Genomic DNA, 26,844 nt, shown 5'->3' on the forward strand with positions numbered 1-26,844 from the left:
GTGTTCATTTACAAACTACAACTCACAAACACTTTAGAGTTAGGCTCCACCATCAGAATGTGTACCTAAACTTATAAAGATCACATGGATATTACTCAGTGAGTTGATTCACCAAAACTAACCTGTTATACAGGAGGAAAAAGCACACAGGACGTTTCAATTGTTCACAGACTGGTCGCGCTCATCAGAATGACAAGACACTTCCGGTGTGCAGGTGATAGCATTCAATTGGGAAGAAACGCCCTACTGCCCCCTACTGACCAATGTGAATACTGATAAATGTGTAATGACAGCTCCAAAAACGAATTCAAACCACAAAATAAAATAAATAAATCAACACAAAAATGTGACACATTATGGGTGGGTCACATATGCATGTACAGTAGATGGCAGTATTGTCCTGTTTAAAAGTGTCACAACATTGCTGTTTACGGCAGACGAACTGCTTTACGGTAGACACTGTTGTGTGTGGTCAACACGTCACTCAGGTCCGCCTGAATTTCGGGAGTTTTTCGGGAGAAAATTTGTCTCGGGAGGTTTTCGGGAGAGGCGCTGAATTTCGGGAGTCTCCCGGAAAATCCGGGAGGGTTGGCAAGTATGATATATATATATATATATATATCATATATATATACCTCCCAAAATCGGAGGTCTCAAGGTTGGCAAGTATGTAATAGGGATACAATTTTATGCAGAGGTGTACTTGTAACAATTGTATAGACAAATGATCCTACGATACGGAGAGTGTGTGTGTGTGTGTGCGCGCAACTGTGGGTCGCTGGCAGAGGGTACCAAATCGATTAGCGCAGTCTGAAAGAAGATAAAGAAAATAGATGTCTGAACATCAGTGTCACCCTTAGTTCACTGTGTGTGTGTGTGTGTGTGTGTGTGTGTGTGTGTGTGTGTGTGTGTGTGTGTGTGTGTGTGTGTGTGTGTGTGTGTGTGTGTGTGCGTGCATGCGTGTGTGTGTGTGTGTGTGTTCTGGCAATGCTTACTTAATGGGGACATCGCTCTGTTTACACAGTCACCTTTAAGCGACCTCTGACAGTATGGGGGCAAAAAAAACAGGTCCCCTAAAGGGAAACCTTTTTATATAATCCATTCTGAAAATGCCTAAGTGATTTTTAAGCTTTGGCCCATAAAACATCTTTACTGGTTAGTTTGAGTGTGAGACATTTGCACAGCAGCCCAAATTGCATCCGTAGAAATGTTTGTGAATTATGCAAAATTATTTAAATTTGGTGCCCATGAACCATATCAACTCTTTTTCCCCAGGGTCCCCATTAAGAATGATCAGCACATTACTTCATCAATCCAGAGATTTAAAGACAAGTATGAGCTAACTGGGCAGTTGCTATTTTACCTAATTTTTTTATGCCTCCACAACCTGTAGAAAGGGTGGTCCCCACAAGTGATGATCAAAAACTTGGTCCCCATTCCAAATGATAACCAGTATGTGTGTGTGTGTGTGTGTGTGTGTGTGTGTGTGTGTGTGTGTGTGTGTGTGTGTGTGTGTGTGTGTTTCTACCCTTCTTGATACACCAACAAGGAAAAGTACCTTCCATATGAGGACCGGTGAACAAGTGAGTTCAAACCCCGGCCGAGTCATACCAAAGACTATAAAAATGGGACCATTACCTCCCTGCTTGGCACTCAGCATCAAAGGTTGGAATTGGGGGTTAAATCACCAAAAATGATTCCCGGGCGCGGCCACCGCTGCTGCCCATTGCTCCCCTCACCTCCCAGGGGGTGATCAAGGGTGATGGATCAAATGCAGAGAATAATTTCGCCACACCTAGTGTGTGTGTGACAATCATTGGTACTTTAACTTTTACTTTAAGTGATGACATAAATCATGGTCCCAATACGGAAAACCATTGCATCTAATAGAGAATGTCTCATTTGCACCCCTAGTGGTGAAATCTATCAAAATTAGGGTGCTCCCAAAAAGGAGGGATTTTTCAAATTGACTTTGTGTTGGTTTTTAAAGTGCTCCCCCTCTGATTAACATATGAAATAACAAGTGTGTGTAAAAATGTGATGTGCTCCCCCTCTGGCCAACATACGTAATGACAAGTGTGTGAAAGAAATTGGAAATGCGCCCCCTTTGGCCAAAATGAATTTTAAAAAATAAAATAAAAATGTATATAGAGACATACTGTAATAACTTGAAGTAAATAATGTAGAATAAAAAACGATTACAAACAAAAAATTCCCCCCCAAAAAATTTTACTAAAAGCAGTCTTTTTCTCAGTGTTGACTTTTTTCTTATAAAATTTGGAACAATTTATCATATTCTTTCTGTTTCTGTAATATTGCAATATGTTCTCGTAAACTTATCACTTTTTTATGTAACATTGTTACTTTTTAATGCAAAAAGGTGACATTTGTCATATAAAATGCTTTTATCACAATATTGCCAATTTTTTGGTTGTTCTTGTAAAATAGTGAAATTTTTTTTGGAGTAAAATTATGACTTAAAACATTCTGATTATTATAATATTGCAAAAATTTAAAAGTTTTCTTATAAAATTGTGACTTTTGTCGAGTAAAATTACGACTCTTTTCATAAAATTGCCAACATTTTAAACTTTTCTTGTAAAATTGCGACTTTTATCAAAATATTGCACAAATTCTAAATTTTTCTTGTGAAATTGTGACCTTATTCTTGTGAAATTCCAACTCACTTTTCACAACAAGCTTTTTTATGTTATTATTATTATTATTATTATTATTATTATTATTATTATTATTATTATGTTGTAAATACAAATATTTATATATCTAGAAAGGGTGGTCCTAAAGAGGTAGGAATTTTTCAGTGATCTCAAGAAGGTAACAAATACAAGTGTGTGTGTGTGTGTGTGTGTGTGTGTGTGTGTGTGTGTGTGTGTGTATGTGTGTGTGTGCGTGTGCGTGTGTGTGTGTGTGTGTGTGTGTGTGTGTGTGTGTGTGTGTGTGTGTGTGTGTGTGTGTGTGAGTGTGTGTGTGTGTGTCACAAGCTTTCCACTAATTGACCATTTTAAATTAAGGCCTAAACCTCTAACCCTGCACATTTCATCACCTTAAACCACGCATGTCCTCTTTTTCACCGAGTTTATGTGCCACATTTGTCATTCACTCAAGGCTTCACCGAAGAACAATTCAATGAACAAAGAGGTGAGACGAAGGAAGACATAAAAAGGTCAAAGTAAATCAGCGGCGATGATTGGCGTCAGCGCTGCAACATGTGCTTTGTGTAAAGACAATGTGCTCCATTGTTTCACTGCTCATGGTGAAGGGGAAAAAACACAACAGGCTACCATTAGTATCATGATTGCATCCTTTGTGTGCAGCAAGCCGTAAGTCGCGTCACAGATTTGTCATGGAATTGTCGCAAAGAGCTGTCACTTTGCAGAGACACCGCCCAATTTAACATCAGAAATGACAATGTAAGTGTTGATGATGACTATTATTACATGTCTCAATTGGACTTAATAAACAGATGTTCAGGCATGGTAGAGAAGAGTCTCCCTCTACTGTTCATTGCTGTGACGTGCACTTGTTCATCCTCTGCATGTCTTATTTCATCCCATGAGTAATTGGTAGAATTTTTAACACACCTGAGCAATGTTCCCTCTAATTTTTCATGTGTGTGAGCAAACGCAAAAACTCCCTGAGCATTCAGTGGAGCCTATGTGAGCAACATCAGACGTGCACACTGTGGCTACACCAGCAGCACACCTGTCCCAAACCTGACTAAATAACAAGTTAAATCTCTATCCATCCATCCATTTTCTACCGCTTGTCCCTTTCGGGGTCGCGGGGGGTGCTGGAGCCTATCTCAGCTGCATTCGGGCAGAAGGCGGTGTACACCCTGGACAAGTCCCCACCTCATCGCAGGGCCAACACAGATAGACAGACAACATTCTCTTACTATTATAATCAAATGATAGCAGTCATTTCCATGAGGTTATTTTCTAATATAAGTGTTTAGGCCCACTTACAATGACAATAACAAAAAATATTGTTTTTCATGAACTGTGTACTTGTATTGTTTGTCTAGGTGGAGGTCCTGCTTTGGAAATAATTTGTACCCCTTTCAGACATTGCATTGAGTTCCCATTAAAACATTCATATGTTGCACAATGAGATGTAAGCAGGGGATCATGTGTACATTCCTGCAACTTCCTGCTTGTAAAAAATATATTTGTATTAGTATTTATTGAACAGCATTTCATGATTAATATTTATAAATTAAGATTCCTAATAAATGACACTAGAATAAGCACACATTTGATTGGTAAATCATAGTGTAACGACATGGAATTACACTTTATGTGTGTTGGAGTTGTCCGACTTTTTGTGTGGCTGTAAACGCATCACTGGCTAAGTGCCATATGTGCATGTGTTGGCGCATGTGTTGATATAACAAAGTTGGTTTTGGTCTGGTTTGTACTGCAGAAAATGACCAGTTTTGCTAGATATCATTTTTTACTAATGTTTTGGTGATGTGTTTATGGCCGACAATAAAGAGTTTTGCTCAGTAAAGTGATGGATGGAATTCATGTCCTCAAAGCGTCTCGACAGACATTACAATATTTGAATAATGATGACGAAAACTGTTTTCTCTGTCGTGTCCGTGTCGTGTCGAAAATTGTTATGCGCTTATTTTTTTATTAGATATTGTGCGTGGCATAGATTTGCCGTGCGCAGAGGACGCTTGAGCAGTGCGCAATTGCACAGGCGCACACCTTAGAGGGAACATTGCACCTGAGCTTTGATAATAGGATTTTTTTTAAATGTTTACAAACTTTTTTTTTAGTCAGGAATGTAATAAAAATAATAAGCCTATTCAGTGGCCTAGTGGTTAGAGTGTCCGCCCTGCGATCGGTAGGTGGTGAGTTCAAACCCCGGCCGAATCATACCAAAGACTATAAAAATGGGACCCATTACCTCCCTGCTTGGCACTCAGCATCAAGGGTTGGAATTGGGGGTTAAATCACCAAAAATGATTCCCGGGCGCGGCCACCGCTGCTGCTCACTGCTCCCCTCACCTCCCAGGGGGTGATCAAGGGTGATGAGTCAAATGCAGAGTATAATTTTGCCACACCTAGTGTGTGTGTGACAATCATTGGTACTTTAACTTTAACTTTTAACTTTATAACTAAAGTTGAACAAATTACTACTGACTGCAAGCTATGCAGCAACACATTAGTTACATAATTCCCGTTACAATAAATAATTTTAACTGTCAAAAAGGAGAGGACATAAAGGGGTGCCTCAGTTATGTAAATCACAAGTCGGGACTCGAGTGTTCTATGTTTGAGAGCAAGGTTAAAATGTCAATGCAAGGATGTGCCAAATGTGGTTACAGTGGTTCAAGTTCATCAATACAACAGCAGCACTCAGGGCTGCTATGGTGTCATTCTTTGGCCCCCATGGCTCCCACTTAATTTGAACTCCTGAATGCAGTATCTTACAAAAATGAATACATCTCTCACTTTTCAACAGCTATGCTATCAAATATTCTCAACGGACAATACTATAGAAATAAAACTTGGACAAAACTTAAGAGTAACCAGTGTTAACCCTTGTGTAATGTTCATATTGTTGTTACTCAGCCAGCGTTTGTGGGTCTGATGGACCCGTTGCATTTTGTGGCTTTTAATGCCTCACAATCAAACACTTTTATGTTAAAATACTGAACAGATGTTTATTGGGATAAGGTAAACAATATGAACAACAATATGAACGTTGCACGGAAAATTTATCTGCCAGTTCCTGCATACCACAGGGATTCTTCTTTTGTGTTTCTGCACCTGCGGTTCCCACACATGATTGCAACATTGTTTGTCAACACTGTCTGCTCTCATTTCCTCGCACATTTGACCCTCTGATGTTCTGTGTACCTACACTCTGTCCTCCTCCTGTCTAGGCCTGCTGTGTGTAAGTGTGTGTGTGTGTGTGTGTGTGTGTGTGTGTGTGTGTGTGTGTGTGTGTGTGTGTGTGTGTGTGTGTGTGTGGTACACAGAACATCAATTCCCACACTTCTATTAGCCCCGGACATCGTATATGTAATAGAAATGTGTAGGGGGGGTGTATGGTGTGTGGTCATTAAATATGTATTCTGATATATGTTCTTCACAGAAAGTGAGCCAAAGTAAGTGAGTCTCAGTTTGTAAAATTAATTAATTGTATCATTTTTCTTTTAATAAAAAATGAAAACGGGTCCCACAGACCCGAACACTACACAAGGGTTAAACTAAAAAAGCAGGTAGATTTTCTATCCTCAAAATCGCTAAATAGCTAGAAACACAAATGAGTTCACCTGTCAGTGAAGAGATCCAAAGTGTGCATGTTTAGTGCCTTAATCATCTTGGACATGGAGTTCACAAGAGCTGCACACAGCGTGTTGATTTATTTTCATTGGAAAGTAAATATATAGTGCTGCACAAGCTGTACACTAAGAATGGGTACCTTTTGTGCATTCAAATATGCTAATAAATGTTTATTGTGATTTTTTTTTAAATTTATTTAACATTTAACACAGAGCCGTGCTGTGCTGTCCAGTTGCAATTTTGTTTTCTTACACTTCTGTGTCCCATTTGCAAATACTGTACTGTACTGTACAGCATTACATACAGTAGTAGACTGTATGCAGTAGCAATGTTCCAAGACGTTTGATGGCAGCAGTGTGTGTTGCCTTGGCCAGGAAGTAGTCATTGCCATTAAGTTGAATGTGTCAGTCTTTTGTTTTGTGGAACCCTACAAAGTGTTTAAACTGGAAGTTTTGTACTTATTACACACCTGCTGTTTGATTGTAATGTGCATCTTAATTGTAGTTATCTTTACCTAATTTGGAGGCGTTTAAAATGGTCATGTAAAATCGCTACTGCTAATCTTTAGCATGTCTAGGGAAAACCTAACATAAGTGCATCTTTTAAAAGTGTAGCCTTATCATACTGTACTTTTGAGAGCCCTCTTCTTGCTTTGATGGCATGGAAAATTTTAACATTACTCAGAAGCAGTCCGCTTGACTGCTTGTTTCGCAGCCGAGTGCTTGAGCCGATGCCAAGTCTCAATTCCTCTGTTGATTGCTATTCTGAATGCTGCTTGGTTTTGAAATTGGAATTGTTTTATTATGTTATTATTGTGTATTATTTTGTTGGACTGATTAATTAAAATAATAATAATAAATACAAAAATGAAAAGATTAGTAAATCACGCATCTCACATGGAGAGAAGAAGTCTGAGTAGGTGTTCCGACAAGTTGGTACTCTTTGACAGCCATTTAGGACCCAAAAATGGCACGAACAACACGAAAAGTAGCTTGGTGTAGTGTACATTTTCCCCAAAAATGTATAAATAAATAAAAAATAAGATGCCAAGTCTGCAACTGTAGGTGACGTCACTGAAGGTATCGAAATATGACACCATTCTGGATCAGTACCCAGTAAACAGCGAGAACAATTTTAATTTCTAGTATAAAATATACTATAATTAACATTTTATGTGAGGTGTAGATAGACAAAAATATGTTAAATGTATTGGCAAGAACTAAAAAACAAACAAAAACAAAACACTTTTGATCAATTCATCACAGAGCGTAACTTTTTAAGTACAATTTCTCACTGAATTTCTCATGAGAACACAGGCCGGTTTGCGGGCGACGTCGTCGTTTTACCTTGAAAGACGCTGTTGTCCGTCAGAAAGTGGCGGCGGTACTGCGGCTGCCCCTTCCTGTTCCCCACCCTGGCGCTCATGATGCAGAGGAGGAAGCGGAACAACTGGGGCGACCCCTGAAAAAGAGTGAATAAACGTTAATGCGTGGCAAGTAACACATATTTGACTTACATTGACAAACTTATGTAGAAAAAACCCAGCTCTCCAAGTGCCACCATAATGACCAACATTAAAATACAGTAGCGTAGTAGGCCGAAGTAATCATTTAAAAAAACAAGGTAGAGGTTTTATTTAGAGCAGCACTAAGTGTACAAAAGACTGTCTCTATAACGCTTGTTTTGTTTTGTTTGTCATTGGGTTGCTTGAGTGTAGTTCACTTTTACGACACTGGAGGGGGCCTTGAACGCATCATTGCATCAGCAAGCCCTGAAAGTTACTGAACTTCATTGTCAATTATTTAATTGGCAGTGTGATGCAATACAAAGTGACTTTATATACACTTTAATATCACTTGCTATGTGCTTAAAACTGTATCGCAGCTCATTTTGTCCATTTTATTGTAGTCTAATGGCTGTTTGGTATCAAGTCCACAAGCTAACTGCAAGCTGAATATCATGTTTGTAGCATCGGACATGTTTGTTAGCCCCAATTTAGAATTATTAGTTAATCATTATTATTAGTATTTGGCCACCTGCCTTGACTCACATATGAACTTGAAGTGCCATCCCATTCCTAACCCATAGGGTTCAATATGATGTCGGTCCACCTTTTGCAGCTATTACAGCTTCAACTCTTCTAGGAAGGCTGTCCACAAGGTTGCGGAGTGTGTTTATAGGAATTTTCGACCATTCTTCCAAAAAGCGCATTGGTGAGGTCACACACTGATGTTGGTGGAGAAGGCCTGGCTCTCTATCTCTATTCAAATTCATCCCAAAGGTGTTCTATCGGGTTCAGGTCAGGACTCTGTGCAGGCCAGTCAAATTCATCTTCACCAGACTCTGTCATCCATGTCTTTATGGACCTTGCTTTGTGCAGTGGTGCACAGTCATGTTGGAAGAGGAAGGGGTCCGCTCCAAACTGTTCCCACAAGGTTGGGAGAATGGAATTGTCCAAAATGTTTTGGTATCCTGGAACATTCAAAGTTCGTTTCACTAGAACTAAGGGGCCAAGCCCAACTCCTGAAAAACAACCCCACACCATAATTCCTCCGCTGACCCCTCTCTGTCAGTTTACGTGGCTGGAACATTCAAAGTTTGTTTCACTAGAACTAAGGGGCCAAGCCCAACTCCTGAAAAACAACCCCACACCATAATTCCTCCGCTGACCCCTCTCTGTCAGTTTACGTGGCCTACCACTTGGTGGCTGAGCTGCTGTTGTTCCCAAACTCTTCCATTTTCTTATAATGAAGCCGACAGTTGACTTTGGAATATTTAGGAGCGAGGAAATTTCACGACTGGATTTGTTGCACAGGTGGCATCCTATGACAATTCCACGCTGGCAATCACTGAGAGCGGCCCATTCTTTCACAACTGTTTGTAGAAACAGTCTCCATGCCTAAGTGCTTGATTGTATACACCTGTGGCGGGGCCAGGTGTATAAACTGTGTATATACAGTCGTGGTCAAAAGTTTACATACACTTGTAAAGAACATAATGTCATGGCTGTCTTGAGTTTCCAATCATTTCTACAACTCTTATTTTTTTGTGATAGACAGATTGGAGCACATACTTGCTGGTCACAAAAAACATTCATGAAGTTTGATTCTTTTATGAATTTATTATGGGTCTACTGAAAATGTGAGCAAATCTGCTGGGTCAAAAGTATACATACAGCAATGTTAATATTTGGTTACATGTCCCTTGGCAAGTTTCACTGCAATAAGGCACTTTTGGTAGCCATCCACAAGTTTCTGGCAAGTTTCTGCTTGAATTTTTGACCACTCTTCTTGACAAAATTGGTGAAGTTCAGCTAAATTTGTTGGTTTTCTGACATGGACTTGTTTCTTCAGCATTGTCCACACATTTAAGTCAGGACTTTGGGAAGGCCATTCTAAAACCTTAATTGTAGCCTGATTTAGCCATTCCTTTGCCACTTTAGACGTGTGTTTGGGGTCATTGTCCTGTTGGAACACCCAACAGTGCCCAAGACCCAACCTCCGGGCTGATGATTTTAGGTTGTCCTGAAGAATTTGGAGGTAATCCTGTCTGGCGTCATTGTTTGTGTCTTGCAATGCCATAGTTCGTGCTAAGTGTTTACCTCATGCCTTGCCAAGTAAGTCGTGTTTGTTTCATGCCACAGTTTCGTGTTTGTTCTACGCCATACTTGCCAACCCTCACGAATTTTCCGGGAAACTCCCGAAATTCATTGCCTCTCCCAAAACCTCCCGGGACAAATATTCTCCCGAAAATCTCCTGATTTTCAGCCGGAGCTGGAGGCCACACCCCCTCCAGTTCCATGCGGACCTGAGTGAGGACAGCCTTTTTTCACGATGGGAGGACAACAGGGTGACAAGAAATATATCATCCAGACTAGAGATAAATTGTATTATTATGTTTATCTTACCTAAAAATAAATATATTTATTAATTAAAAAAACAAAAAACTAAATACATTTTTACTATATTTTGCTAAAAACATCAAAAATTAATTGTATTTTTATTTGTATTTTTTCTGACTCCTTATTACATCCAGCCATAGAATTATACATTAAAATAAACATATTTGAAATAATTAATTTTAAATGATCATAATAATTCATTTAAAATGACCATATTTAATTATTAAAACAATTGCTTGTTTATCAACAACTTTAGCATTTTATTCATTACATTTTGAAGCTCTCAGAAGCCAAGTTATGTTATATTCCTTAATATTTATTTATGCAAGTTGGAAGTATCAATTATCTAAACACAGTTTTGTTTGCATATTTTCAGGATGTATATATATATATATATATATATATATATATATATATATATATATATATATATATATATATATATATATATATGAAATACTTGACTTGGTGAATTGTAGTTGTCAATATACTCCTCCCCTCTTAACCACGCCCTCAACCACGCCTTGCCCCACCCCCAACCACGCCCCCCACCCCCCACCTCCCGAAATCGGAGGTCTCAAAGTTGGCAAGTATGTTCTACGCCATAGTTTATGGTGTTTTTTTACCTCATGCCCTGCCAAGATTTCTTGAGAAGATTAATATATGTTCCTACCTGCAAGTCCTGTCCGGAGTGATCCGTTTGCATCCCGGGGAAACAAACCGTGACAAAAACAGGCCCAGAGCATAATACTACCACCACCATACTTGACGGTAGGATTGGTGTTCCTGGCATTAAAGGCCTCACCTTTTCTCCTCCAAACATATTGCTGGGTATTGTGAACAAACAGCTCATTGTTTGTTTCATGTGACATTACATGGACAAAGATAAGACCTTCTGGAGGAAAGTTCTGTGGTCAGACCACGACTGTAGACGTATTATTTTGGTTTATTTAGTCAGAAAAACTAACATCAAAACGACAGCAATTACATGTATCCGGGCACACGTTCCTGGTAGCAGTCAATGCGCCTGTTTAGTTGGCCATACTCTCTTTATACACGACTCTGACTGTAGTGATACACCTACCACAGTTTGACAATCTCTGATCTAGGGATTGTAAATGACAGAGGCAACATGGCGTCGAGTGTGCAAAATATCTTTGATCTCCACATTTCACTTTCAGACACATTTTTCTTATTTATGTGATCTCTCAGGTTGCAACTGATTTTCCGCCACTGTATTTGCTTTCCCTCCTCATCCCCCGTAAGAATATCACTTGCCCACCTGTTGCCTGTCTGTGCGACTGTGATGTACTGCTTCCGGCTACACACACAAACACACACACACACACATAGGTCTCAAAAGACGTGTAGTCATGGTTGATTTACTAACGTCTGGAGCCTGCTGGACTGGAATGTCTGCTCTGAAAGGTCAGAGGTTTGCTTTGACCACTCAACAACCTCAGCAGGAACCTGTAAGGAGTGCATTGTGTGTGCATGTGTGTATACAGAATATTTGTTGCTATAAAGCAGTGGTCCCCAACCACCGGTCAGGGGTCCGATACCGGTCCGTGACGCATTTTCTACCGGGCCGCACAGAAACATTAATTATGGGCCTGCTGCAATGCAAGCAGCCCATATTATTATTCCTCATATTCAACTTTTATTATTACAGTTCCTCACGTTTCTCTTACGATTAATACGAGACGAACCGGTCAACAAACCCCACATATGTTATAACTATAGATGTCCGATAATATCGGACTGCCAATATTATCGGCCAGTAAATGCTTTAAAATGTAATATCGGAAATTATCAGTATCGGTTTCAAAAAGTAAAATTTATGACTTTTTAAAACGCCGCTGTACGGAGTGGTACACGGACGTAGGGAGAAGTACAGAGCACCAATAAACCTTAAAGGCGCTGCCTTCGCGTGCCGGCTCAATCACATAATATCTACGGATTTTCACACACACAGGCATACTTGGTCAACAGTCAAACAGGTCACACTGAGGGTGGCCGTATAAACAACTTTAACACTGTTACAAATATGCGCCACACTGTGAACCCACACCAAACAAGAATGACAAACACATTTTGGGAGAACACCGTAACACAACATAAACACAACAGAACAAATGCCCAGAACCCCTTGCAGCACTAACTCTTCCGGGACACTACAATACACACACCCCGCTACCCCCGACCCCACCTCAACCCCGCCCCCCCCCAACCCCACCCACCTCAACCTCCCCATGCTTTCTCAGGGAGAGCATGTCCCAAATTCCAAGCTGCTGTTTTAAATCATGTTAAAAAAAAGAATGCACTTTGTGACTTCAATAATAAATATGGCAGTGCCATGTTGGCATTATTTCCATAACTTGAGTTGATTTATTTTGGAAAACCTTGCTACATTGTTTAATGCATCCAGCGGGGCATCACAACAAAATTAGGCATAATAATTTTATAATAATACGACTGTATATATCGTATCGGTTGATATCAGAATCTGTAATTAAGAGTTGGACAATATCGGAATATCGGATATCGGCAAAAAAGCCATTATCTGACATCTCTAGTCAGGGGCGCCGCTAGGGATTTTGGGCCCCATGAAAATAATCTTTACAGGGCCCCCAACACAGTGTCATTATTTTTTCTGTATTATAATTTCATCATCATTAGGGGCTCTCTGGGCCCCCCTCCATCATGGGCCCCTAGAATCCGTCTCCTTTACACCCCCTTTTCGGCGCCCCTGTCTCTAGTTATAACATTGGAAAGGTTTCACTGTCGCCTACGGCGGTACTTTAAGGGACGACGTGGCGCAGTGGTAGAGTGGCCATGCGCAACCCGAGGGTCCCTGGTTCAATCCCCACCTAGTACCAACCTCGTCATGTCCGTTGTGTCCTGAGCAAGACACTTCACCCTTGCTCCTGATGGCTGCTGGTTAGCGCCTTGCATGGCAGCTCCCGCCATCAGTGTGTGAATGTGTGTGTGAATGGGTAAATGTGGAAGTAGTGTCAAAGCGCTTTGAGTACCTTGAAGGTAGAAAAGCGCTATACAAGTATAACCTATTTATTTATCTATATTTAAGTTGTGAACATGCTACCATGGTGACGCTATTCACAAATAATTAATTGAATGGGTACATACCCTTTTAATGGACGATTGCTCTGAGACAAACGGCAAAAAGACAAGATGACCTCTTCTTGTAGCTCAGCCATGCTTTCACGTAGCTTGGTGCTTAACGTCTCATTTTGTTCACACACTTGTCTACTTTCGACACAAGCTAACTGATAGCATGCTAGTGTTAGCATACTTGCACGCTAACATGTAAATAATTCAATGTAATGTAAATAATTCAATGTATACACCCTGATGATTATCTTGTGTGATGACTGTATTATGATGATAGTATATATGATAGTATATATCTGTATCATGACTCAATTTAAGTGGACCCCGACTTAAACAAGTTGAAAAACTTATTCGGGTGTTACGATTTAGTGGTCAATTGTACGGAATATGTGCTGTACTTCACTGTGCAACCTACTAATAAAAGTCTCAATCAATCAATCAATCAAACATAAGCATGATATTTTTGGAGCAAAATTTGCTTCTGTTTACCCCAGAGTCAAATAACTTGGTACGTGACACTTGTTAACTGTTAGCATGCAAATGTTAGCATGCTAGCAAGCTAATATTAGCATGCTAACTTTTTTTTTTGCTGTTTTTTCACTCTTTTCTCTACTTCCGCAGCCATACACCTTACAACCGTGTTACTTGATATGTGAGACATGCTAACTGTTAGCATGCCATCGTTAGCACACATGCTAAGTGTTACATTTTAATGTAAGTCTGCTAATATTTTAGGATAGCTCTATAGCTCATTTTGTACAGTTTCACCTAAAATTCACGGATTCGGACACTCTGGACCATCTTCAAAGTACGACGGCTTCCGACGACCCCCGGCCAGAGGTCCAGGGCACAGATAGCAGGCCCATCAACATTTCCGCGGGAATTTTCTACTTAATTTATAAACTACTGCATTTTCTCTGACTTAACTTTCGTCTGTCCCACTAAACACACTAATAAGCTCGTTAATAGATGTATATTACAATTATTTTACATTACAACTTGAGCATTATAGTGAGTTGATTTTTCATGCTCATTTTTTTGCTGTGTTTACACGTGGAAAGCAGGTCCGTAAAAATAATGCATACATTAAACCGGTCCCTGGTGGAAAAAAGGTTGGGGAACCCTGCTATAAAGTCTAATTAAATCTCAATTAACACTTCATTAGTCACAATCTAATGAGAGCCAATACAACAGCCGTGTCAAAATCAGCCTTTTAAAGAGATGATTTCACTCACACTGAGAGCTGAAAATACAACCACAATAATAAATGTTACATTTTACTTCTCTGACAGGGTCAGTGGGTCAATCAAAACACAGCATTTGTGATACAGTAGGTGTACCCAATTAAGTGGCCGGTGCTAGGTTTCATGAAGTACGAGTAATATAAAGAATTTCAATAAAAGCAGCATAAAAAAGACTTAAGTTAATTGTGTCTGTACCAGCAAAGACATCAAAGCCCATTCAACAATTTCCAAAGTAAAACCGTCAACAAATGTGGGTAATCTCTCACCCCACCATAGGCGCCGATCTACATTTCTGCCAGTGGGTCCCGATACCAATATTTTGGTACCGGTACCGGTACTTTTCGGTACTTTTCTAAATAAAGGGGACCACAAAAAATGTCATTATGGGCTTTATTTTAACAAAAAAATCTTACCGTACATTAAACATATGTTTCTTATTGCAATTTTGTCCTTAAATAGAATAGTGAACATACTAGACAACTTGTCTTTTAGTAGTAAGTAAACAAACCAAGGCTCCTAATTTAGCTGCTGATGTATATGGTAACATATTGTGTCATTTATCATTGTATTATTTTGTCAAAATTATTGAGGACGAACTGTAAAAATGAATTATGAATCTACTTATTCATTTACTATTAATATCTGGTTATTTTCTGTTTTAACATGTTCTATCTACACTTCTGTTAAAATTTAATAATCACTTATTCTTCTCTTGTTTGATACTTTACATTAGTTTTGGATGATACCATAGATTTGGGTATCGATCCGATACCAAGTAGTTACAGGATCACACATTGGTCATATTCAAAGTCCTCATGTGTCCATGGACATATTTCCTGAGTTTATAAACAAAATATAACATTTTTTTTAAACGAAAGAAGATTGTGTGATGTTAAAAAATATCGACGTAATCATAGTAGTATCGACTAGATACGCTATTGTACGTGGTATCATTACAGTGGATGTTAGCTGTAGATCCACCAATGCCGTTTGTCTACAAACCCCGTTTCCATATGAGTTGGAAAATTGTGTTAGATGTAAATATAAACGGAATACAATGATTTGCAAATCATTTTCAACCCATATTCAATTGAATATGCTACAAAGACAACATATTTGATGTTCAAACTGATAAACATTTTTTTTTTTTGCAAATAATCATTAACTTTAGAATTTGATGCCAGCAACACGTGACAAAGAAGTGGTAATAAATACTGATAAGTTGAGGAATGCTCATCAAACACTTATTTGGAACATCCCACAGGTGTGCAGGCTAATTGGGAACAGGTGGGTGCCATGATTGGGTATAAAAGCAGCTTCCCAAAAAATGCTCAGTCTTTCACAAGAAAGGATGGGGCGAGGTACACCCCTTTGTCCACAACTGTGTGAGCAAATAGTCAAACAGTTTAAGAACAACGTTTCTCAAAGTGCAATTGCAAGAAATTTAGGGATTTCAACATCTACGGTCCATAATATCATCAAAAGGTTCAGAGAATCTGGAGAAATCACTCCACGTAAGCGGCATGGCCGGAAACCAACATTGAATGACCGTGACCTTCGATCCCTCAGACGGCACTGTATCAAAAACCGACATCAATCTCTAAAGGATATCACCACATGGGCTCAGGAACACTTCAGAAAACCACTGTCACTAAATACAGTTTGTCGCTACATCTGTAAGTGCAAGTTAAAGCTCTACTATGCAAAGCGAAAGCCATTTATCAACAACATCCAGAAACGCCACCGGCTTCTCTGGGCCCGAGATCATCTAAGATGGACTCATGCAAAGTGGAAAAGTGTTCTGTGGTCTGACGAGTCCACATTTCAAATTGTTTTTGGAAAAATTCGACATCGTGTCATCCGGACCAAAGGGGAAGCGAACCATCCAGACTGTTATCGACGCAAAGTTGAAAAGCCAGCATCTGTGATGGTATGGGGGTGCATTAGTGCCCAAGGCATGGGTAACTTACACATCTGTGAAGGCACCATTAATGCTGAAAGGTACATACAGGTTTTGGAACAACATATGCTGCCATCTAAGCGCCGTCTTTTTCATGGACGCCCCTGCTTATTTCAGCAAGACAATGCCAAGCCACATTCAGCACGTGTTACAACAGCGTAGCTTTGTACAAAAAGAGTGCGGGTACTTTCCTGGCCCACCTGCAGTCCAGACCTGTCTCCCATCGAAAATGTGTGGCGCATTATGAAGCGTAAAATACGACAGCGGAGACCCCGGACTTTTGAACGACTGAAGCTCTACATAAAACAAGAATGGGAAAGAATTCCACTTTCAAAGCTTCAACAATTATTTTCCTCAGTTCCCAATCGTTTATTGAGTGTTGTTAAAAGAAAAGGTGATGTAACACAGTGGTGAACATGCCTTTTCCCAACTACTTTGGCACGTGTTGCAGCCATGAAATTCTAAGTTAATTATTATTTGCAAAAAAAAAAAAAAAGTTTATGAGTTTGAACATCAAATATCTTGTCTTTGTAGTGCATTCAATTGAATATGGGTTGAAAAGGATTTGCAAATCATTGTATTCCGTTTATATTTACATCTATCACAATTTCCCAACTCATATGGAAACGGGGTTTATATATTGTAGCGTCCCGGAAGAGTTTGTGCTGCAGGGAAATCTGGGGATTTGTTCTGTAGTGTTTATGTTGTGTTGCAGTGCAAATATTCTTCCAAAATGTGTTTGTCGTTGTGGTTTAGTGTGGTTTCACTATATGGCACATGTTTATGACAGTGCTGGCATTGTTCGTACTGCCACCCTTAGTGTGACATGTATGGCTGTTGACTAAATATGGACTTAATTCGCTCACGTGCAGTGTGTTCAAAGTCAAGATGATTGTGTCATTAGTTCATTGTCGGGCACAATGACATTTTGGTTATTCCATCCATCCATTTTCTACCGCTTATTCCCTTTGGGGTCGCGGAGGGCGCTGGAGCCTATCTCAGCTACAATCGGGCGGAAGGCGGGGTACACCCTGGACAAGTCGCCACCTCATCGCAGGGCCAACACAGATAGACAGACAACATTCACACTCACATCCACACACTAGGACCAATTTAGTGTTGCCAATCAACTTATCCCCAGGTGCATGTCTTTGGAAGTGGGAGGAAGCCGGAGTACCCGGAGGGAACCCACGCAGTCACGGGGAGGACATGCAAACTCCACACAGAAAGATCCCGAGCCCGGGATTGAACCCAAGACTGCAGGACCTTCGTATTGTGAGGCAGATGCACTAACCCCTCTGCCACCGTGAAGCCCGACATTTTGGTTAGGCTTTGTTAATTATAGACTTTATGATTTGTGACCATTTTTATTATGTGAAACAGACCAAACTGGCCACAAAATTAACAACAAGATTGATTTTTCAAAAAAAAATTTTAAGTTTGAAAGTTGCCATCAATCCCACGTGGGTGCTTGGCATTGTGATCTGCGCCTATGCACCCCACTATTAACTTATCTTTTATTATCACTAATTGTGTGCCAACAAAACATTTACAAATATTAATTAAGCGATTATTTCTTTCATGTTGGCTTTTATAAAGTCGTCTCGTCGAGACACAAGCAGACGCAAACGACAGGGAGTGTGTTTGTGTTTCTGCGCTTTTTTTTCATGGCGCCTACGGCTTTTACACTAACAGCTTCATGATATGACAGGATGTCGGTGGAGTAAGAATCAGTGGGCGTTGCAGCATGACATATTAATATTGTGCCAACGCAGATTAGCTTGGAGGCAAATCAGTTGAAAATTGTAAGCGGTAGAGGGCTGACCTTTGAACCCAACCAAAAAAAATCCAATTCGAAAGGCTGTCTTGGCCACTTGGGAAGCGCTATCAAAATCAATAGTTTTCCTGCCTTTACTTTGCACAACGAGCACTAAAGGTGTTGTAAATATGTGACTGCTACCACACCAGCAATCAACCAACACCAAAATCAATAGTGGACCTGCTTTCATACAAAGAGATAGATAGATACAAAACCCAAAACCAGTGAAGTTGGCAAGTTGTGTAAATCGTAAATAAAAACAGAATACAATGATTTGAAAAAAACATACATTTTTTTGGCTCAGTGGCCTAGTGATTAGAGCAGTGGTTCTTAACCTAGTTGGAGGTACCGAACCCCACCAGTTTCATATGCGCATTCACCAAACCCTTCTTTCGTGAAAAATAAAATGTTTTTGTTTTTTATTTAATTTTAATTTATAAATATTAATCATGAAATTATGTTATTATAGTAAAGAAATACTAATAAAGATATATTTTACAAACAGAAAGTTACAGGAATGTACATATGATCCCATGTTTACATCTCATTGTGCAACATGTGAATGTTTTAGTGGGAACTAAATGTGATGTCTGTGAAAGGGGTACAAATTATTTCCAAAGCAGGAACCCCACCCAGACATACAATACTAGTACACAGTTCATGAAAAACAATATTTTCTGTTATTGTCATTGTAAGTGGGCCAAAACACTTATATTAGAAAATAATCTCATGGAAATTACTGCTGTCATTTGATTATAATAATTAAACATTTAACTTGTTTTTTAGTCAGGTTTGGGACAGGTGTGCTGCTGGTGTGGCCACAGTGCATTTGCACGTCTGATGTCGCTCACATGTGCTCCAGTGAATGCTCAAGGAGTTTTTACGTTTGCTCACGCATAAGGAAAGTTAGAGGGAACATTGTTTGGGGGTATGCATAATATGTCGATAGGGAGAAGTTTTTATTTACACGATGAGTCAGGTGTGTCTTGACCTCCGCGGCGGAGGCTCCGCCGAACCCCTGAGGCCGACTCACCGAACCCCTAGGGTTCGATTGAACCCAGGTTCAGAACCACTGGAGTAGAGTGTCCGCCCTGAGATTGGTAGGTCGTGAGTTCAAACCCCGGCCGAGTCATACCAAACTATAAAAATGGGACCCATTACCTCCCTGCTTGGCACTCAGAATCAAGGGTTGGAATTGTAGGTTAAATCACCAGAAAAAATTCCGGGGCGCGGCCACCGCTGCTGCTCGCTGCTCCCCTCACCTCCCAAGGGGTGAGGGTGATGGGTCAAATACAGAGGATAATCTCACCACACCTAGTGTGTGTGACAATCATTGGTACTTTAACTTTTAAGTTCTTACCACTGTGTTACATGGCCTTTCCTTTTAACAACACTCAGTAAACGTTTGGGAACTGAGGAGACCAATTTTCGAAGCTTTTCAGGTGTAATTCTTACCCATTCTTGCTTGATGTACAGGTTAAGTTGTTCAACAGTCCGGGGGTCTCCGTTGTGGTATTTTAGGCTTCATAATGCGCCATTGGGAGACAGGTCTGAACTACAGGCAGGCCAGTCTAGTACCCGCACTCTTTTACTACAAAGCCACGCTGTTGTAACACGTGGCTTGGCATTTTCTTGCTGAAATAAGCAGGGGCGTCCATGAAAAAGACGATGCCTGGATGGCAACATATGTTGCTCCAAAACCTGTATGTACCTTTCAGCATTAATGGTGCCTTCACAGATGTGTAAGTTACCCATGCCTTGGGCACTAATACACCCCCATACCATCACAGATGCTGGCTTTTGAACTTTGCGCCTAAAACAATCCGGGTGGTTCTTTTCCTCTTTGTTCCGGAGGACACGACGTCTACAGTTTCCAAAAACAATTTGAAATGTGGACTCGTCGGACCACAGAACACGTTTACACTTTGCATCAGTCCATCTTAGATGAGTTGGGGCACAGCAAAGCCTGCAGCATTTCTGGGTGTTGTTGATAAATGGCTTTCGCTTTGCATGGTAAAGTTTTAACTTGCACTTACAGATGTAGCGACAAACTCTAGTTACTAACAGTGGTTTTCTGAAGTGTTCCTGAGCCCATGTCGTGATATCCTTTACACACTAATGTCGCTTTTCGATGCAGTACCGCTTGAAGGATCGAAAGTCACGGGCATTCAATGTTGGTTTTCGGTCTTGCCGCTTACATGCAGTGATTTCTCCGGATTCTCTGAACCTTTTGATGATATTACGGACCGTAAATGGTGAAATCCCTAAATTCCTTGCAATAACTCGTTGAGAAATGTTGTTCTTAAACTGTTCGACACGCATTTGTTCACAAAGTGCCAACCCTCGCCCCAACCTTGTTTGTGAATGACTGAGTAAGCTGTTTTTATACCCAATCATGGCACCCACCTGTTCCCACTTAGCCTGTTCACCTGTGGGATGTTCCAAATAAGTGTTTGACGAGCATTCCTCAACTTTCTCAGTCTACTTTGCCACTTGTGCCAGCTTTTTTGAAACATGTTGCAGGCATCAAATTCCAAATGAGCTAATATTTGCAAAAAAATAACAAAGTTTACCAGTTCAAACGTTAAGTATCTTGTCTTTGCAGTCTATTCAATTGAATATAGGTTGGATTTGAAAAATCATTGTATTCTGTTTTTATTTACCATTTACACAACGTGCCAACTGGTTTTGGGTTTTGTGGTTAGATGGATGTCATGTTCACGTCATTAAAAAGAGTGCAATGAGGATGCAACATGAGGATTATTCTTGTATATCAGCAGCAGTTCCAAACCTGGAGGGATCCACTCTTCAGAATAGATTTGTCAGCACACGTCCTAACACACATACACGCCATCTCTGAGAATAACCCTGACAGGAAGTAGGTTGAGGATGCCCCAGAGTCAAAGTTTTGTAATGGTGGTCATTTGAGTCACACAGTCAGATCGAACGTGCTAAAGCATGTGTTCCGCACAGCACGCATAATTCTGTTTTAAAAACACAAATATTATTTTACAGACAGTAACGTTACAGTTGTATTGTCACTCTAAAATACAGAGTTCACAACTACCACTCTCAACCTGAATCTTCAAAGGAAAGAAGATGCATCCAACTTACAGGAAAACTTTACTTTTTTTAAAATATTGCCTACCATCATATGTGAGAAAAGAACACGTGTTTCCTTTTTCTCTGTGTTCTCAATAGCAAAAAAAACAACTTGTACGTGGCAGTTAACAAAGCACGTTAGGGTTGTCCCGATAATACTTTGGTACCAGTACCAAAATATACTTCAATACTTTTTGATATGGTCCAAAATAAAGGGTACCATAACAAATGTCATTATTGGCTTTATTTTAAAAGAAAATCTTATCATATATTCAACATACATTTCTTATTGCAATCAAAGAAGAATGTTGTCGTTAAATAAGATAGTGAACATACTAGACACCTTATTTTTTAATTGTAAGTAAGCAAACGGGTTACAAAGGCTCTTAATTTAGCTGCTGACGTATGCAGTAACATATTGTGTAATTTGCAGTGTTGGGTTAGTTACTGAAAACCAGTAACTAGTTACAGTTATTAGTTACTTTATTTCAAAAGTAACTCAGTTACTATCTCAGTTACTTACACCAAAAAGTAATGCTTTACGGTGAAAAGTAACTATTTAGTTCATCCATCCATCCATTTTCTACCGCTTATTCCCTTTGGGGTCGCGGGGGGCGCTGGAGCCTATCTCAGCTACAATCGGGCGGAAGGCGGGGTACACCCTGGACAAGTCGCCACCTCATCGCAGTTACTTATATTTATTTTTTTATTTTTTTAAGGCACCCTTAATGCCCTTTTAGCCTTCATTTCAGTACTGTTATTGCACTGGAGAATAATATAATCTGTTGATCAACTTGACATGCATTTGCATCACTGAACACTGCTAAGCAATGTGGTCTACATACAACACACAAAGATATGTTTCAAAGGGCCAATTTGTTTCAGATCAGAACAAATTGACAAAACTATTTTAAATAGCTGCAACATAACATACATAAGTAACAAACATCATAATAACAACATAGCTGTAAACCAAGGAAGGCACACACTACATACACAAAGCCTAACCAGGCATTTTTTTCTCTAGAGGAATTCTGAAATAAAATCATGTCTGAAGCCCAGAACACGCTACACATTTCCCCAGTTTTAGTTTAGAGATAAGGAAAGATTGGCCTGGCCCACTAGCATCCCTCTTTATGTTTGTGAACTTTATAGTCTATACATTTAGAGTGATGTGATAATCAAACACTCTAGAAGTCTAGAATGAAAGAGTATATAAGAGAATTGACAGAGTGTGTGTACCTTCAGTGCTGCAATGGTTCTATCAATGTTGTCCTGGCTAGCAGTGCCTCGTTAAAATCCAGCCGCTGTTGCTTAGGAGGTGAAGTGTGTCTCTCTTTACTAGCTTCGTCGAAGCATGTTGCTTTTGTAGCTGTTTCAGAATATTTGAATTGCTAGGATAGGATCTTTGATCCAAGACACAACTTACATATAACTAAAATGTTATTTTCTTTGTGGTCGACACAAGAATGTTAAGAAACTCGGCTTCGGGCTTCGCCATGTCTTGTTAGTAAACTAAGACACACCCCATCCCACACACACACATACACACACACAGAGCGCGCCTCTTCCTTGTCGCCTCATCTCCGTCGCCTCTTCTGCAGCTCTCCAATAAAACACACTCAGATCTTCTCAGTTTCTAGCCGATACTACATAAAAAGTAACGTAAAATAATGCAGTAACGCATCATAAACACAACAAAACAAATACCCAGAACCCCTTGCAGCAGTAACTCTTCCGGGACGCTACAATATACACCCCCCCCCCCCCCCCCCCCCCCCGCTCCCCCAACTCAGGGAGAGCATGTCCCAAATTCCAAAATAATGCAGTTTGTGACTTCAATAATAAATATGGCAGTGCCATGTTGGCATTTTTTTACCATAACTTGAGTTGATTTATTTTGGAAAACCTTGTTACATTGTTTAATGCAGTGGTACTCAACCTTTTTTCAGTGATGTACCCCCTGTGAATTTTTTTTTTTAATTCAAGTACCCCCTAATCAGAGCAAAGCATTTTTGGTTGAAAAAAAGAGATAAAGAAGCAAAATACAGCACTATGTCATCAGTTTCTGATTTATTAAATTGTATAACAGTGCAAAATATTGCTCATTTGTTGTGGTCTTTCTTGAACTATTTGGAAAAAAAGATATAAAAATAACTAAAAACTTGTTGAAAAATAAACAAGTGATTCAATTATAAATAAAGATTTTTACACGTAGAAGTAATCATCAACTTAAAGTGCCCTCTTTGGGGACTGTAATAGAGATCCATCTGGATTCATCAAAGAAATCTTTAACATCAATATTTATGGAACATGTCCACAAAAAATCTAGCTGTCAACACTGAATGTTGCATTTCTTTTCACAGTTCTTTTTGACAGACATTTAAAAAAAATCTCACGTACCCCTTGGCATACCTTCAAGTACCCCCATTTGAGAACCACTGGTTTTCTTTGTGGTCGACACAAGAATGTTAAGCAGGGCTTCACGGTGGCAGAGGGGTTAGTGCATCTGCCTCACAATACGAAGGTCCTGAGTAGTCTTGGGTTCAATCCCGGGCTCGGGATCTTTCTGTGTGGAGTTTGCATGTCCTCCCCGTGACTGCGTGGGTTCCCTCCGGGTACTCCGGCTTCCTCCCACCTCCAAAGACATGCACCTGGGGATAAGTTGATTGGCAACACTAAATTGGCCCTAGTGTGTGAATGTTGTCTGTCTATCTGTGTTGGCCCTGCGATGAGGTGGCGACTTGTCCAGGGTGTACCCCGCCTTCCGCCCGATTGTAGCTGAGATAGGCTCCAGCGCCCCCCGCAACCCCAAAGGGAATAAGCGGTAGAAAATGGATGGATGGATGGTTTAATGCATCCGGCGGGGCATCACAACAAAATTAGGCATAATAATGTGTTAATTCCACGACTGTATATATATCGGTATCGGTTGATATCGGAATCGGTAATTAAGAGTTGGGCAATATCGGAACATCGGATATCGGCAGAAAAGCCATTATCGGACATCTCTAATGTAGACCACAAGGAAGTGTTTTACATTTAGAAAAAAATCATAATATGACCCCTTTAACGCGCCTTATATATGAAAATAGACCTGAATAGACCCGCTCTTCGGCAGTGCGCCTTATAATCCGGTGCGCCCTATGGTGCGAAAAATACAGTACATTTAAACCAGTGTGGGTGGCACTGGGAGCAGGTGGGTAGAGTATTTGGCCCAAGGACACAACGGCAGGGACTATGATGGCGGAAGCGGGGATCGAACCTGGAATCCTCAAGTTGCTGGCACGGCCTCTCTACCAACCGAGCCACACTACCCCAATGTCTTTGCCATGTCCGAAGTTACCATTGTCTTCATAATACATACTTGCCAACCCTCCCGGATTTTCCGGGAGACTCCCGAAATTCAGCGCCTCTCCCGAAAACCTCCCGGGACACATTTTCTCCCGAAAATATCCCGAAATTCAGGCGCAGCTGGAAGCCACGCCCCCTCCAGCTCCATGCGGACCTGAGTGACGTCAGGTGCGCAACACCACGTAAATTGTTGGCCAACCAAAAAGTAACCCCAGTACGCTATAGCCAACATTCACCAGGAGATGGCAACAGACAAACATAGATCACTATTTCATCCCTCCCCTTTTAGAAATGTATAGAAGTTACTCAAAATAAATAAACAACCCAACCAAAAAATGCAGCAGCTCAATTAAAATACTGTACTTAAGCCACATTTTTTTCTTTTTTTTTTAGTACTGAACTCTTAACCCTCATTTGTAAAAAAAAATAACATGCTTATTATACAAACAGTATTTGTACACCTTTAACACAGATTTGTATACTGTCTTCAGAGATTCAGTTTTTTTGGTGGTACTCGAAACCTTTCTGGGTACCTGCGAAAGGGTGTTCAGCATGGTTAGAAAAATAGTGACAGAGAATAGAACAAGGATGGACAATTCAACCCTTAACTCAACAATGAGTAGATGAGTGTTATGTGTGTGTGTATATGTGTAAATAAATGAACACTGAAATTCAAGTATTTCTTTTATTTATATATATATATATATATATATATATATATATATATATATATATATATATATATATATATATATATATATATATATATATATATATATATAATAAAATAGATATATTTATAGCTAGAATTCACTGAAAGTCAAGTATTTCTTATATATATATATATGAAATACTTGACTTGGTGAATTCTAGCTGTAAATATACTCCTCCCCTCTTAGCCGCCCCCCCCTCCCGAAATCAGAGGTCTCAAGGTTGGCAAGTATGTCATAATACATCAACATGGACATAAAAGGTTGCATGCCACACACACGGCATTGGGCCCCTCCCCATATTTGAGCATTAGTAAAACAATGACCTCATGAATGCTGAGACAAAGAGAGCAGCGTCTGTCCCTCCCATATTGACACATGTCACTCTGCACACTGCTTGGTCATTTATGCAGCCAGCTGTCGTAACAAAACAAGCAATTGTCAGATGTTTCTCCATTAAGTAATTGTCAAAACACGTTCTTTTGTTCAACAGTCAGAGGTCATCCACAAGCACTTATTGAAACAGGTCACTGGTAAATGTTACAGCGATGGTCTCACTCCCGCAGAAGCGCTGTCGATTGCGTACGTAAGCACCACGAGCGGGGCACCTCCACAAGCTAGCGTCTGCAAAAGATGAAGAATTGTTCACTTTCACAAGTGTTCTCGAGGGTAGGGGCGAGCCAACGGCTATTGATGAGGGGATTTTTTCATGGATGAGGAGCTAAATAAAATCTGTATTATAAATTAGAATATCTGAGGCTATATACTTCCGGTTTTTCAATAATTTGACCTTTATACCATTTGTGAAGACCGCTTGCGGTCACTTGGGGTTACACATTCTAAACCAGGCCTGGGCAATTATTTTGACTCGGGGGGGCCAAATTTAGAGAAAACATTTGTCTGGGGGCCGGTATATCTGATTTTTAAGAACACTCATATAAAACCTCACAATAATGTCTGACTAAATCATACTTGCCAACCCTCCCGGATTTTCCGGGAGACTCCCGAAATTTAGCGCCTCTCCCGAAAACCTCCCGGGACAAATTTTCTCCCGAAAATCTCCCGAAATTCAGGCGGAGCTGGAGGCCACGCCCCCTCCAGCTCCATGAATCCGCTTTCCCACAATATAAAGAACGTCTACAGTAAAGCAGTCCGTCTGCCGTAAACAGCAATGTTGTGACACTCTTAAACAGGACAATACTGCCATCTAGTGCATTTGATGAAAGCACTTTTGTGCGTGCCACACAGCAATGCATAATCAGAGAGGGTGTTCAGCATGGTTAGAAAGATAGTAACAGAGAA

The 26,844-nt window shown here is 40.1% G+C and overlaps 1 protein-coding gene across 5 annotated transcripts in view; it reads right to left on the reverse strand.

The window, feature by feature from the left end:
* The window catches only part of plch1 (phospholipase C, eta 1), a 229,928-nt gene that overhangs the window by 177,645 nt on the left and 25,439 nt on the right, over positions 1–26,844 (reverse strand). For all 5 annotated transcript variants that reach the window (XM_061973117.1, XM_061973114.1, XM_061973115.1 and 2 more), the window contains exon 2: positions 7,667–7,781. In XM_061973117.1, coding sequence (XP_061829101.1) covers positions 7,667–7,745 — 79 coding nt within the window. In that variant the 5' untranslated portion in view covers positions 7,746–7,781. The remainder of the gene's footprint in view (positions 1–7,666; positions 7,782–26,844) is intronic.

Source organism: Nerophis lumbriciformis, linkage group LG17, assembly GCF_033978685.3.
Source record: "Nerophis lumbriciformis linkage group LG17, RoL_Nlum_v2.1, whole genome shotgun sequence".
Lineage (NCBI taxonomy): Eukaryota > Metazoa > Chordata > Actinopteri > Syngnathiformes > Syngnathidae > Nerophis > Nerophis lumbriciformis.